We start from the raw sequence: 16,053 nt of genomic DNA on the forward strand, positions 1-16,053 counted from the left end.
AAACAAAACTGGATTTAGAAGTAGACATTCTACGCCTTAACCTGACAGGAAAAAAAAATAGAAAATACAACTTTTAGAAAAAATAAAATGCATAACCTCTTTTCAATAAAGTTTACATTATAAGTTGAGCATGTACCTGCACCATTGTTGTGAACTGGACAGTGTATCTTCGTCGGCCTGCAGTGAATCTTACACTTGTTTCTCCAGACTTCCAGGCAGAATCAATGGTGCTGTTGTTGCTAGCACTGTAACTACACCAACGCCCAGAGCGGTCATCAAACCAGCGCCAGTTGTTGCTGTTTGACTGTAGGTACTAAATAAAATGCAAATGCATAAAGTATCTTCATATTTCCTGCAAGTTTTATTGTGAAAATAATCCACAACTACAAGTAGACAACTGCTTAATACTAATGCAGGAAAAAAAATGTACTGGGCATATAATACACTTTTAAGAGGCTTTTCTTATCTATGTTTTTTTTTATTTTTTGGTAATTTTCCAGTCCATTCCTGACAATTTGCTATCTTGATACCATATTCTTTCTTTTGTTTTAAGCTGTCATTGACGAAAGAAATATGATCATGAGAGATATACGGAACTTACTGAGATATTATGGAGCACTACAATTTCTGTTTTAGGAAAATATTTCTAGAGGGACTGTAGTTTTTTCAAGGAGCCAAAGAACATACTGATTCCCCGAGTAAGATCTTGAGGCCTTTACCAAATAGTTCCAATAATAATCGTGTCAATGCTGCTGCTGATAATAATCTGAACTACAAAATTCCCTCAAGAGCTGTATTTTGGTGGGATGATTGTACAGTTTTCACCTCTCATCTTTACTTTCTTCTGGCCTACTCTTGCCTCAAGAAATGAAATGGCCATGTAAAACACAGACATAGTGCTTCACATACCTTAGTCATCTGGGCTCTTCTCTTTGATGAGATGGCTGTCTTTTCATAAAAATCAATGAGGAGCAACACTGGGGTGATCCACCTAAATAGAAATTATTTATTTAGTGTAAGCCAGAAAACTACACAACTTGGGAAACTGTCAGGTATTTTACAGCTGTCTAACAATAAACACCTCAAAATTTATTTCATATATGCTTCAGAAAAGTGATTCAGGCCCTAAACTCAAGGGCCAAGTCTAAGAGAAGCAGAAGTAAAACCAGGATATATAAAGAGCTACTCACTTTGGCGTCTGGACTTCCTTTTGCTCTTTGGCAGCCTGTAGGCAGGGTTGAACCACTTCTAAGAGCTTGATTAGGACATTAAGAATACCACTTGATTCAACCACCCAGGCACAAGGTAGCTTCAACTCCTGATTTAAAAAGGCATAAACAAAGGTAAACATTTATACAACTTATTGAATGCAAAGTCTCTTTATTACCTATGAGCTGTGAGCTATGTGACCTCAGATAAGTTACTTCAATTTTCTACATTTTAGTTTCCTCATTATTTAAGAAAAGTTATATCTATACATCCTGGGTTGTTGTAATGATTAAACACAGCATCAGGCATAATAATGTGTTTATTGTAGAAATGCCTTCTTAATAGTCACCTAAGGCCGCACACTCTTTTTGTTTGTTTTTTCAAGCCAGGGTTTCTGTATATAGCCCTGGTTGTCCTAGAATTAGCACTGTAGACAGGGCTGGTCTCAAACTCAAGAGATCTGCTTGCCTCTGCTTCCCGAGTGCTAGGGTTAAAGGCATGTAGCACCACCCTACCCACCACTCAGTGGCTCTGCAGTCTTAATAACATTAAAATTAAAGTTTTTGTTTTATAAGGAAGCATTATAATTTTCAAAGAAAACTAAGATGATAATTAATGATTCTTAACATGGGTTCTATTGCTTTAAGCATGGGTAGTAATGCTTTTTTTTTAACAGAAAACCATTATAAGTAATACTAGGTGGTTATTTAGAAAAAATAACAGAATGTGTGTCTGAATGATATGGGGAAACAATCATAATTATTTAAATGAAAAAGACTAGAAGGGAAAAAAATCTCTTAATTCTTTTTAAATGAGATCCTATAACTGACTTTTCTTTATATTACAATGTTACAAAGGACCATAAACATGCAGTTCTTTACTTTCTCATTAGTATCTATTCTTAAAGCATTATAAAAATTTTAACTCTTGAGCTGGGCAGTGGTGACACACATCTTTAATCCCAGTGGTTGCAAGGCAGAGGCAGGTAGACTTCTGTAGTTCGAGGCCAGCCTGGTTTACAGGGCTAGTTCCAGGACAGCCAAGGCTATACAAAGAAGTCCCCTTATATCTGAGTGGTGTTTATGGCTTTTACACATGTACATATTCAAGTGTAAAGACAGAAACTAAGTATCATCTTTTGACTCAACACTTGTTCTAAAAAGCTCTTCTTGCATTATTCAGAAGTGACACATATAAACTTTCTCAAGTCAGAACCTTCTACCCCACGCTTCATTATACGCATTTTAGTCTATTGGGAGAGTGTGGACTCACATGAAATACAAGAATCATACTTCGTACTTCTCTCCAATTCAATATATTGCTAAGTGCTGGGTAAGTTCAATAAGTGAATTACATGGGGCAAAAGATCTATGTTACCTCAAAAAGTAGTGTTAAAAGCAAGATTCTAGTAGCCAAATTGGAGGCCTGTGGCAGGGTAGCCATCTGACTGATCCACTCTGAAACTGTTTTTGTGTCACTTGTTGTTAGCGGAAGAGCAGCTTTGATCAATACATCAGCAGCTTCCCACACCTAAAAAGGCAGAAAAACAGCTGTCATGTACATAGAGTAACCCAGAGTCTGTACAAATATTAAAGAACTTATTCCCTCCAACCTCAACATATTTGTAGAAAAATAGAAATAGCAACCTACGTATGGTAGAGATTTAATGCTTCAAAAGAAGGCATAATCATCAACAATCATTCGAAACACCTTTTAAATTGACTTTTGTGTGTACCATGTGGGTTCTTGGCACTACACTTATTAGGTCACCAGGCCTGGCAGTACTTGTCTTTTTTACACTTTGCTAAAGCAGCTGTTCTTAAATTGTATTACAGAAAGCCTGAATTCTAAACAAAAGCACATGATTATTAAAAAAAAAAATTTTCTGGTATACACAGTCAACTTCCTAAAGGTTCTGCCAACCTTTATTAGAACTATGATGTTACAATAGTAGCTAGATTTTAATTTTCAAAATGTTCAATTCCTTAAAATCAATATAGGGATATCACTGCTCTTCTCTATTAAAATTTTACCTTCCTTAAAATAATTTCTGTAAGCTTACAGTAAAAGATTGTATATCTAGTTTTCCTTGCAATTTATCTTTTTATTTATTAAGAACATATGCTTTGACCAGCTTCCCAGAAGAAACGGAGACATTTGACTTGAAAAAGACAATTGCTAGCCTAGTATATTACAGTGTGTTCAGGTTCCTAGTTTTTGTGAGCTGCCATCCATGCCATGGTAACCTTTAGTGATATAACTGTCATTCAGCTCTTTCTGCTCCTGTGAGTAACCCCTCACACATATTCCTGTAAGTAATATACCCACCACACGGGTTCATTTAAAAACAAACAAATAGAAAAAATCACTGTGTTTTAATTGTCTCCAAACAAGTTTCCTCTTTTAAATGTTACCCAATGAAAAGATTTTATTAAACAAAATCTTAATGAATTAAATATATATAATGATACAAATTTATAAAGAAATACAAATAAATGCTACAGGGATATTTCTGGATGTGGAGATTAGGGAGACTTTGTTTCTTATCTCAATCCAACAATTAGAACACATTAATCTTATAATGAGAGAGGAAACAAACACTAAAAATAGTAACAAAACTGGGTTGAGTATCCATCAAAAAGTCATACAAAAGGAAAAAAAACCCTATTTTCTTAATATGAGATAATTTAACTCAAATATTAGACTTTTAATTTCTGAGGACTCGTTTTCGTGAAATGAACAAATTGAGGAAGACAACAGAGTTAGATTGCAACCAAAATAATTCAAATCCAGAATATAAACATATCATGTAGATTGCAAGGCTTTTCAGAAATGATGTTTTGACAGATGACAGGAAAACCAACTTTAAATACTCTCAAACCTGGTACTTTGAGAACTTACCTGGTTGACAACCTGCTTCAGAATCATATCACGATAGTCAGCTCCATTACGTTTGATAGCTGTCATGATCAAATCACAAACTCGGTACACTGTATCAGGCAACTCATCAAGAAGATGGAAGCAGCCTGGTAACATTGTATCTGTGAAAGTGTGGAGCTCATCTTGTTCCAGTGGGTCAGCATCTTGAAATTTCTCTAGACACTTAGCTTCTTCCTCTTCTTGTTTTTCTCTAGCTTTACGTTCTTCTTCCTCCTTCCGACAAGCAACTTCCTGGAGGTAGAAAAGGAAGTGGCATAATACATGCCAGAGGTAAAGGATAAAAAATTAAGTACATGACCCAGTGTTTGAGTATAATCTACATTCTCAAAAAGTTGAGTATTTCAAAAGGGCATGGCAATGAATGAAACAACAGCTAAAGAGGTCAATGCAAGATAGGAAAATCAGACTAAAGATTACCCAAAAAGCATTGTCAGTTGAAATTTACAACATCCTATGTACTATTCTCCAGAAAACTCATTTTTAGACCCTATCCAATGTTTCCTTCCAGTTTGGTAAATTTAAGTAACATTATCCAGGAATACATAGCTAAGTTTGAACTACTAGTTACTACTAGTTCCATTTTGGGTTTTATTGACAATGGAGACTAATGTTTCATTTGAATCATCTACACCTTCATTCTGGTTGATAAAAGATAGCTTAAGAGTAGACCAAAAGGTTGAGATGATCAAGTATTTACTCCCCTGACTTTTCCTACTATTGTACAGTGAGCACAGAATACATATGTAGTATTCATAGAAATACACAGATTAATGGGACAAGATACTTTTGAATGCTAGTCTTTAGTTACCTCAGGTGACTCTGCCCTTTGATCCATTGGAATATCCTGTCCCAGAGACATAGCAATTGCTCTCATCATCTGGTCCTCTTCTGACATGCTAAGATCCTACAGAGGAACAACAGAAAATCCAATAAATATACAAATCTCCAAACAAGGAAACCTAAATAAGCTAATGTTGCTCTCTAATTAAACCAAAGTAAGGTTTCTGTGGGTACCACTACTACAAGGACAATAGAGAAAACTAAGTATAGAATAAGTTCTGCAAACAAAGCATAAAAAAATGCAGCATGGCCAGGGAATAGAAGTTTCTAGCAGTATGTTAGAGTACAGGCACAGGACATGGGTAGAAAAGGCTCAGCAGCCAAAGCTAATACAGTAAAATGTTAAAATTTTTCTGTGTCAACTCACCCGAACAACTCCTCCTATGATTGGAGGAGGGTGGGTTAAAAGGTACTCTGTTGCTTGTTCCATCGTACTGGTATTCAACAGTGCTTCCATGGCATGTTCTCTTGTGAAACCCATGTCCATGAGCTATATTTAAAAACAAACAAACAGACAAACAAAAACCAAGAGTCCAGAACCACATTAACAGAGAAATGAAAAAATACAGAAAATCAAGTAACAACTTAGTTTATGTGAACTAACATTACTTATGAGTCAGGGCAGTAATTTATCATCAACATTCCCTTCCCTTTGGTAGCTATATAATATCCAAGCACTAAAGTTGCTTATTGATATAAAGAACCAATATACTTCACAACTTCATCATCTCAAAATGGAGGCCAGGGTAGATAGATGTTATTATAATTAAAAGACTTGAGATACACAGAAGCATAAATTGGCATCTATTTTCTGAATTAGAACCTTCTACCAACAGAAAATCTATCTACAAAACTGATGAAAGACTTCAATTATTAGGTACTGATTGTGAGATATACCTAAGAGTTTGCATATAAAAAAAACTATACCATAGCATCAAATTAAAGGAAAATTAATAGAACAATTTCCCAAATGAGAATATAATTATATATATGCATATATACACATATGTTTGTGTGTGTGTAAAAAAAATCTCAAACTTATTAAACGTGAATTTATTTTTATAATAAAAATAGCAATTCATATATATAGAAGACAGATTTAAATAAAAGAAACTTCATTCTTAAAAATTTGAGGAAGGCCGGGCAGTGGTGGCTGGCGCACGCCTTTAATCCCAGCACTTGGAAGGCAGAGGCAGGCAGATTTCTGAATTTGAGGCCAGCCTGGTCTACAGTGTGAGTTCCAGGACAGTTAGGGCTATACAGACAAACTGTCTCGAAAAACAAAAACAAACAAAAAACAAATGCTAAGTATCTAGCATTAGTGGAAAATGCTGCTACCAGAAGACATGGATTATTAAATAAAAATCTTAGTGCCAGACATTGGATAAGTTATTGAGAGTATTATTCAAACAGCACAAGATATTACCTTTGTTTTTGGTTGCCAATGATTACTTAGGCTATTAAGACCCCATTGCTGAAGATATAACACACTTTGGTTACAGGACATAGAGAAATTATAATGGAGCTAGCTTTCACAGTGCCAGAAACTGCTATGCAGGTCACTTGGGGAGAAAAGTAATTAACAGACTTACCCGGCTGTGAATCCAGGCATGCTACAATATAAACCCCATGCAATGGTGGCATGATTACTATGGAGGTAACTAATTGCTTCCTCATTGGATTTGAGGACTGGTCCACAGGAGGAAATTCGTGTCTGGTATTGTATACCTGGTCAAAAGCCCATGGCTGAGAAAGTCATGTTGTTAAGCTGCCTTTTAAATATTTATACCTATAGATTAGTGTTGCATTCAGTCTTTATCAGAAGTTTCTTTTTGCTGTAGGCAATAGTTAATGCAGATACTTTTACTCCAAGTATTGAGAATAAGTAACTTCAAGTGCTCAGCCGATATTAAACCCACCCTCCAAAGGCTTAGGGAGTATGGCAGAAGTGGGGTCAGAAAGATCTTAAGATGGAAGATGAAATGGAATGCTTCTCAAATGCTGCTTTCTGGACATGCATGGGCCTTGCACTCATGAACTCACAATAGTTGTAGTTACCTGAACATGATGAAGCCAATGAACATTCAACTAAGGATGGTGAGGGGTTCACAAAGCCCCACCTCTAGCTGAGGAGCTATTGATAGTTTGTGGCTGCTGGGGAAGAGAGAGTAATTCAGGGTCTAGCAACTGTTAAGCTTTCTGTGTTCCAGTGGATGGCCATATACCTACATACATATGGGTCAGCATTAACTGGACTCAGTGGGTTATTAAAAAAATGAAAACTAGAACATGAAGGTAGGAGGGAAATAGGTTGGGGAAACTTGGGAAGGAGGTTGGAGGAGTGGCTATGATTAAAATACATGTATAAAATTCTCAAGAGTAAAAAAAAAATGAGAAACACAATGTATAAATGTTCTTTGAAACTTCTACATGCTTTTTTGGTCTTTAATTTTCAAAATTAATTATTTTAAGGTCATATAGGTTTAGCACATAGTTTTTCAAAAATATTTTACTGGAGAATATATTTAACTATAATAGTCTGCCTAATTGCTTAACCAGAAAGTAGTTGACAGTACTACCAAAAAAATTCTTTGCAGGTTTCTGAAAACGATGTAAATAATATGCTTATGAAAACACAAATATGTTTCCTGCACATAGTACTGGAACCACACCCTTCACCTTTCCTCAATAAAAAAAAAAATGCTTTGAGAAAATAAGAACCAAGGAATCAGTGGTATGAAAACTTAGAAAATTTACAATCAAGATAGGTGGCAAATAACTCTCAGAGTTTGAAGTCAGTCTTGCCTACAGTGAGATGAGGTTTAAAAACAAAATTTGTAAGCATTAGATTCTGTAAGGTGAAAGGCTTAGAATCTGAGGCTAGCACTCTACCTGTTGTAACTGTTGCTGGTTGACTTGAGGTTCTCTGCGCGAGCCACCTTCTTCCTGGCCTGCTTCTTCTTCTCCCCGAGATCCTTCCTTCTCTTTGCTCAGTCTTTCTCGAATCACAGGTTCCCCTCGGAGAATGTGGCACAGAATGGCCAACATAGACTCAGCCATTCGTCCCCCATATACTTTAAGGGGTTTCCGGTTCCACAGATTCTTGATACAAGTAAAGGCTGCCTGTAAGTCATTTGAAAAGTGTATGATGACTTTCCCCATCAATTCAAATCCTCAGAAGGAAAATAAAAACTCATAGACACACCCCTCCCACAATGAGTCAGTTACAACAACAACAACAACAAGTTATACTGGCACTGAGATGGTGGGTATGGTGGGATATGAGCATCTAATTCATCAAGAAGAACCAACCAATCAGAAGCATATACTTCACATTTATAGCAGAAAAAACTAAGGCTTTATTCCCCTTTATAAAGAAACCTTATCTGGAAACCAAATCCATGTTTTTCAAAAATCCCATTTTAATATGGACAAAGCATAGTGACAACTAGTTTTTCCCACTTGGTTTTAAAAATGTAGAATACTCACTTTTTGAGTTACAACAAGGAAGCGAAGGGCACTAAATTGTGGGAAGTTCTGGACTCCTCCAGGCAATTTGGCAGGCAATGAATGTGGAGATTCAAGCACTGTGGTGGGATTTACCATCTTTTCTACAAGCATAAGCCAGGCATCTAGGAATTCTCCTGTGCCATCAGGTAAGTCTGAATGTTCCAATCCCTCAGCAACAGGAACTTTTCCTCCCATGGATAGAGCCCAGTTGAAAGTTCTAAATTCAAATAAGACAAAACATGTGACTAGAGTATTAACTAGTATTTTACATTGAAAGATCACTACTACACTTGTACCCGAATTTTTTTGTCAACTTTGTACACATTTTTGTTTAGGTTATAATTGTATCACTTCTTTCTTCCCTTCTCCCCTCATTCCAATAATGTCCATATATTACTCCTTGCTCTTTCAAATTCATAGCCTCTTTTTTCATTGGTACATGAATGCATATACATGTATACTCATATATATTGATAAGTATAACATATTCAATCTGTATAATGTTACTTGTATATATATTTTCAGGGCTGGCCATTTATGCTCTTCCCTAAGTAAGACTCTCCCACTCTGAGCATTCCTTAATTGCCTGCATAGATCTTTGTATAGGTTTGAGTCCTTGTGGCCTTCTCCCCACATTTTGGAGTGTTTATTGTTGTTTTCTCTCTTCAGTTCATGTATAGGCTGACACAATGGTGAGACTTTATGGGTACGGCTTCTGGTGCTACTAGAAAAACTACCAAAGTCCCCAATCCTCTGGCTCTTACAATTTTTCTACCTCTTGTTCCACAATCTTCCCTGAGATTTAGGTACAAAGTTATTTTGTAGATGTATCCAATAGGACCAGGCTCCACAACTCTGCATTTTGAGTGGTTGTAATTTTCTGAAATGGTCTTACTTACTGAAGAAGAAACCTTCCTTGATGAAGGATGAGGACTTTATTGACTGAGGCTGAGGAGAAGCTATTACTTTTAACGTCCCATTTACAAACGTCTTAAAGACTTAAAAACATCCACTTAAACTGGTTAAGTTTATCTTAAAATGTTTTGGCCAAGCAAAGTAATACAAACAAAAACCAAATTTAATGTACTCAAATAAACAAAATCAATTTTTTAAATAAAAATGTGTAGTAGAAATGGAAAGCCAAATATAAAAAAGCAGAGATTCTTTATACACTCACTGATGCACACACCTTTTTTTTTTAACTTTTATGAGTCTTTGCTAACATGTGTGTACTTATTGCCATGGAAGAGGGTAGATGCCTAGAATGGGAGTTACAGGTTGTAATATGCCAAATAGGTGTTGGGAATATAACTTGGGTCCCTTGAAAAAGCTGTAGGTCCTCTTCTGTGCTCAATTACCTCTCTAGCCAAAAAGCACAGACTCTTACTTCAGAGGGAAATAAATGGCTTGTTCATAAAACACAAAATGATACAAGTAACAGCGCCCTCTCTCCCTCTCTCCCTCTCTCCCTCTCTCCCTCTCTCCCTCTCTCCCTCTCTCCCTCTCTCTCTCTCTCTCTCTCTCTATATATATATATATATATGTAAAATATCTGTGAGCAGGTAAGCCACATAGAAAAGATTAAAGTACAAAAAATGATTCTTTGTGAAGCAAATGATCCTTACTCAAAAAGAGCATTGTGACCACCAGAGCAGAGAAATTTCTGCAGCATAAGGTGGTAAGGATACTTTCTCTCATCAAAGAGCATTGGAGATGTGAATCCAACTGAACAGATGAAGAATGTCAGCCTAAAAAAGAAAAAACAAACATTTCTAAGATGAACACAAAAGCAACAGGAAATTAAGAGAAAAAGTCAAAAGTATTTAAGCGAAAGATTAGTTAGGCTCTCGGGCCACCCAATTAAGAATTAAAAGGTTACTTAAATGCAGTTTAACAATAAACCCTTTAGAAATGTCTATGTACTATACTAAGGACTATAAAAACACTTCATATAAAGAGAAAGCAAGAGACTTCCAAATTTTTCCTCATCAGGATAGTAACAAACATACATCATTTTTATGGCCACTTTCTAAAGTTCTAAAACAGGAACTCACCTGAAGCGGGGAGTAGGTGTATATGGTGGGGGCTGCCATGATAAGCCTTTTGTGAGTAGCTTAGTGAGGGCTGAAGCTGTTGATCTAGCAGCAGGTGTTGGTGCAGTGGTGGTACTGGCAGCATGATGGCTCCTCCTTTGGCGGACAGGAGAACCCACACAAAGCTTAACAAGGAGTCCAAAGAGCTCAGCAAGTGCTCGACCTAACCTGGAAGAAGCTGAAAGCCAGAGGTAGTATAATTCTATAAGGTATTCATACAACATCAGACCTATGTTCCTCATATTTTAAAAATAATTTTTATTATTATTTTTATAGTATTTCTGTAGGTCAGAGGACACCACTGAGAAGTCTGTTCTCTCCTTATACCTTTACTTGGGCTCTGGGATTACCAGAAGTATGTTGTCACACTTTACTTTCCATCTGGGAGTTGGCAACCTGAACTGGGGACTCTCATTTGCACAGTAGTCACTTTAGTAATCTCACTAGCCCTTTTCTCGTTATATGTAAATACACGCACAAATAGAACACAGGTTATAAACAGAACAATATAAATTATGTAATATATTATATATATACATATATATACATATATATACATATAATAGAACCTGTATGTTCTACTTATGCTTTTCTTAAAGATCACATGCCAAGATCACATGCCAAACTTAGTGAGATGAGGCATCTATACAGAAAGAAAAGCTATTCATCTTTCTATTCTACATAAATTCACATCGCATAATTTTAATTATGGAACAGGCTGCTGCCTGGCTGGAAGTTCTAGGAGACTCAATCTGAAAACTAATGAATTTAACGAAAATGTAACCAAGCATTGTTTCTCAGCATTATTTACACATGAACAGAAAGCAAAGCAGCTCAAAGATTTATCAAAGGTAAGAAAACAAGATGCCCAATCAGCAAAGAAACAGACCAAAAAAAAACATGGTTTTGATCTACTACAGAAATCCAAGAATGTTCTAAGGCCACACCATTCAATTAAGTATAACAAGTGAGAAACACAAACATCATCTACCTTTACTTCAATTTAGAGGTAATTAGTAAAATCCATAATCAAACATGAATAAAGAAAATCTTTAGGACTTGAAGGTCATTTTCTGCTTGCTTTGGGAGTTAAATCTTCACTTTTTTCTATTTTAAGTTTTAGAAAGTGGCAACTATCAATAAATATACAAAATAGGTGCTCTGAATGCTGGTATCATATAAAGAGGCAAAGGATGTCAAAAATAATCATTTCACATCTGTAATACAGCTTTGTACCACACTAACGCAGGCTCCTGGATGCAGCCAAAGTAACTTCAATAAAATACAAGAAATTATGTCAATCAAAGAAAAAGGAGACCGGTGACTTAGTCATATAGAAACAAAAAGAGTCATATAAAAACAAAAGAGTCAACTCTTACACTGCATAAAAGTATCTGATAAGACTCAGCAATAAGGTAGTTATAGGTACCTTGGTCAGACATTTCGGCAGAATGGTAGGAGATGTCATTTGCAATAAATGCAGTACAAATAAGAAGTAAAATTTAAAAGGGAGAGTAGAAAAAGATCAAGAAGGAATTTTCTCCTTTTATATCTTTAGTAACTAGTACAGACAGCATGTGACACAATACAAGTCAATAAAGTACATGTGAGAGTCACACCATTCCTACAACATTGTCATATTTTAAATAATATGGTTTTTCCAATTTAACTTGTTTGAGGACTACTAGAACTCTGAAGCTCAAAGAGGGAGTTTTAAAAATGGAGAGTCACTGACCTGACAGCAATGGCTTGATTTGTTTAATTCTTGCAGCCATGGCAGGTGTGATTTTAGATTTGCCCTTAGAATCTGAAGAAGAAGGTTCATCTGTCTCCATGGGTGCCAATGTGTCACCATCTAGTTCAATTCCTTCTAATAAACCCTGGGCAGAAGCATCCATACTTCCAGCAGCTCCATCCTGTTCTCCATCTGTACAAGTAAAAAAGGAGGTAATAAGATCATGCAGAGCCAGCACTTACCTGGATCCATTTCTGAAGGGTCTCAAAAAATAGTTACCTATGGTGCTTGTCGCTATTTCAATTAGCTCCTAATTTTTGTAGATCAAACCAAATCAACTGTCTACACCAAAAGCACAACAACAACAAACAAAAACCAAAAAAAGACACCAATGTTTGAAGCTCTAGCAAGTAAATATTTGTTGGCATCTCCAAATGAAAGAGCATATGAAATGTCTTAGCACACGGTATCATATTTGAAGATATCACTGAAGATATCCTGCTAGAATCTTATAGTTTGTTCAAACTAAAATTGGGTAATATTATAGAACACTGCTGGACAATTTCATTTCCCAGCATTTAATTATTCTACATACAAATAGGAATTGTGTATGAGGTTTTAAATCGTTTTATTATTTTTATGCATATGGGTGTCTTGCATGCATGTGTCTGTGAACTTACATATACAGCTGATCGCCCACGCAAAAGAGGGCGTTGGGGCTTTAGTTACTAATGATTTTGAGTACTATGTAGGTAGTGGGAAACAAACTGGGTCCCTGAAAAGAGCCTATGCCCTTAACCACTGAGTTGTCATCTCTTTTTAGCCCCTCATTCTACTATATCTATTTAGTATGTGCATGTGGGAAAACAGGCACACATCCCCGATGATACACAAATGGAATATAAAGAAAACTTTCAGTTCTCTTATTCTATGATATGGGTCTTAGGAACTGAGCTCAAATCAGCACTAAGGCTTGGCAGCAAGGGCCTTCAACCATTGTGGAATCTTGGCAGTACCCATTTTTTGGAAAAGATTTATTTATACAATGTGCAGGTGTGCACATAGGGCAGAAGAGATTGTCTGTTGCCTTCCTCTCTCCACTTACTCCTTTGAAGCATGTTCTCTCACTGAACCTGGGGCTAGAGATTTATCAGCAAGGCTGGAAGCCACCATGCCCTAATGATCCACTTATCTCCAACTTGAAACTGAAGTTACAGGCATCCCTACAGTGCCAGGCTTATTTATTATATGTGTGCTGAAAGCCATACGAGGATTCTCAAGATGGTGCAAAGTGTTCTTAAAGAGGCAACAATCCAGCCAAAGCCACCTCTTTGGAGGTAAATTCTCATGCTGGTTCCAAACTCACCATGTAGTCAAAGGTAGCCTTGAACGGCTGATCCTCCTGCCTTTAGCCAACAATTGTAAAAATTACCTGATTGTATTCCTAGTGGTTTTATGAAATTGTGACTTCTTTGTTAACCAACTGCTAGAAATGGGGTGGTGAACATATGAAGACTGATCAAAGCAAAAGCCTCCAAAACAAGAGTGTAAATTGTTGGGAGAAACAATTCTTTCGGGATTTAAATTTTATCCCCAGTTCTTAATAAATTTTATTCTTTGAGTTGTATTTGAAGTGGACTAAAATTTGAGATAGATTTTCTTCAAAACTAACCTCAGAGCTCTGTGTATACTTACTCTCAGTCTTTCTCACCACAGATAACAGCTGCTATAAGTTCTTATATATTTTAATTTTAGTTGCTAAGGTTTCCCTCTCAGTAATTTCCATTCATCTTAAAGAACATCTGACAGATTTTTATACATAGAATTGTCTTCAATATTTTTCAGTTTTATGTACTTTGGAGTAGATTTCAGATCTTTAAAAATCTCTGGGAAAACTTTTTATCACTTTCCTGTTTGCTACACCAAGGTCAGAGAATTTTTTTGATTTCTGATTATGCTATTATGGAACTCTCAATGCAATTAAGAAAAACAGAAGATAATTTCCAAAGTACTACTGTCTAAAAGAAATAGAATGTAAGCCATGCATCTAATTTTAACATTGAGTATCCATATTAAAAAGTAAAAATAGGTGGAAGTTTTCCATTAACAAATTATTTAATCTAGTATGATTAATATTGTTAATTCAGAAAATTGCTTTTCCCAACAGGTTACAGAGACCTTATACTAAAATGGAGAAGCCATACACGAAATTAAAATATTACCCTGCCTTTAGGTAAATTGTTTGGAAACAATCTTGTATTTATGTAAAACTAAATGCAAAGAATTTCATTTTCCATAATAGTACATAAGAAACTAAACAGGGAATAGTCAACTCTTGGTACTTAAGAAACAAAGATATATTTATTTTTATCTTTTTTAGCCTACAACACTCTTAGATTCAGGAAAAATATCAGGAAGATACCTCTCAAATGTTTCACAGTAAGCATGTGACCTGTGGAAGTCACAGGGACAGAACTTAGGAGAAGTAACAGTCATTACATTTTAGTTTCTTACAGTTACCTGATCTTTTTCCGCCCTGGGTCGTACCTGCCTTCTCATCCTTTGGAACTAGTTTCTGCATGTCCGCTTGACCAAATTCACATCCAGGCGGTAGGCTACAACAAGGGAAATAGTAAAACAAACAAAAAACCCAAAACAAACAGAAGTAAGTGCTATTACAGTTTACATATATTCTGCAAGGTCTCTGAATTGCTTGGGCAATAATACCTCTAAGAGCACTTAAGTTATCCTAAATGCAATAAAAACAACTTTAATTCTTGAAGTAGCAACAAAAAAGAATTGCTTACATTGTGCTAATACAACCATTTCCAGGAAATCAAATCAAACATGCACAAAATGTTATAATTTGTTAGTTAAATCTATAGGCTAGAAACTAGGAAGGACAAAATACTGAAACTTTTTAATCAAATTCACCCACCCTGTTCAAACTTTGTCTGTTAGAAAAACCAAGAGAAATATTAAGAGAAATGAGCATTCTCTTACCTGTTGGGGGTACATAGAGAGAGGAGGACAGTGCTTTCCCACACCAGAGAACAGTATAACTGGCTTAGCTTGCTCAGAACACTCAAACCCAACTGAGAACCCCACTGGTTTACTGAGATAGAACGAATTTCACTCTGCAACCAAAGAATAAGTATTTTTACATTTGTGATGATATCCGAACAATTATATTTTTAAAATACTGTATTTAAAAAATATCAACCTTTAACTATTTTATAAAAATTTAAGAGGCAATTTTTTCTCTTTGGTACAGTATCATTTGTCTATAATCCCAGCCCTTTTGGAGGCAAGAGATAATGAGTTGGAGCAATGTCTGGGCTATATAATAGTGTAGCTGGTAGAAAACTCACTCTTGCCCAAAAGCAGAAAATAATGTTTTTGAACTGTTGAGCTATTTTTTGTAATAAATTACTAAGACATAAACATGGTAAAAATAGTGAATGCACACACACAGAACCAGGCTCTTTACATTCTTTTACCACATGTGTATGGGTGCATATGCTTGTTGGAGTCTAGAAAACAACCTGTTTCTCAAGTGCTGACATCCTTGTTTTTTGAGTCAATTTCTGGGTAGCCCCAGAAATCCACCTGTCTATTTTTTCGAGTGCTGTGATTATAAGCATGTGCAAAGTCGCCAGGCATTTATAGGGAATTACTGGGGATTGCCCTTGCTGGGCATGGTGGTGCATGCCAGCACTCAGGAGG

General features: G+C 36.0%; 1 protein-coding gene across 9 annotated transcripts in view; it reads right to left on the minus strand.

Moving 5' to 3' along the window:
* Positions 1-16,053, minus strand: part of Huwe1 (HECT, UBA and WWE domain containing E3 ubiquitin protein ligase 1) — a 127,558-nt gene that overhangs the window by 41,737 nt on the left and 69,768 nt on the right. For 8 of the 9 annotated variants that reach the window (XM_028772629.1, XM_028772632.1, XM_028772636.1 and 5 more), the window contains 14 exons: positions 15,331-15,464; positions 14,848-14,942; positions 12,328-12,519; positions 10,554-10,770; positions 10,125-10,247; positions 8,479-8,716; positions 7,882-8,112; positions 5,357-5,479; positions 4,958-5,053; positions 4,111-4,380; positions 2,587-2,739; positions 1,191-1,318; positions 910-991; positions 137-313 (listed from right to left, as the gene is read on the minus strand). In XM_028772629.1, coding sequence (XP_028628462.1) covers positions 137-313; positions 910-991; positions 1,191-1,318; positions 2,587-2,739; positions 4,111-4,380; positions 4,958-5,053; positions 5,357-5,479; positions 7,882-8,112; positions 8,479-8,716; positions 10,125-10,247; positions 10,554-10,770; positions 12,328-12,519; positions 14,848-14,942; positions 15,331-15,464 — 2,259 coding nt within the window. The remainder of the gene's footprint in view (positions 1-136; positions 314-909; positions 992-1,190; positions 1,319-2,586; positions 2,740-4,110; positions 4,381-4,957; positions 5,054-5,356; positions 5,480-7,881; positions 8,113-8,478; positions 8,717-10,124; positions 10,248-10,553; positions 10,771-12,327; positions 12,520-14,847; positions 14,943-15,330; positions 15,465-16,053) is intronic. The other variant, XM_028772633.1, reaches the window with a different exon arrangement.

This window comes from Grammomys surdaster, unplaced genomic scaffold (assembly GCF_004785775.1).
Source record: "Grammomys surdaster isolate TR1022 unplaced genomic scaffold, NIH_TR_1.0 216, whole genome shotgun sequence".
NCBI classification, from domain to species: domain Eukaryota; kingdom Metazoa; phylum Chordata; class Mammalia; order Rodentia; family Muridae; genus Grammomys; species Grammomys surdaster.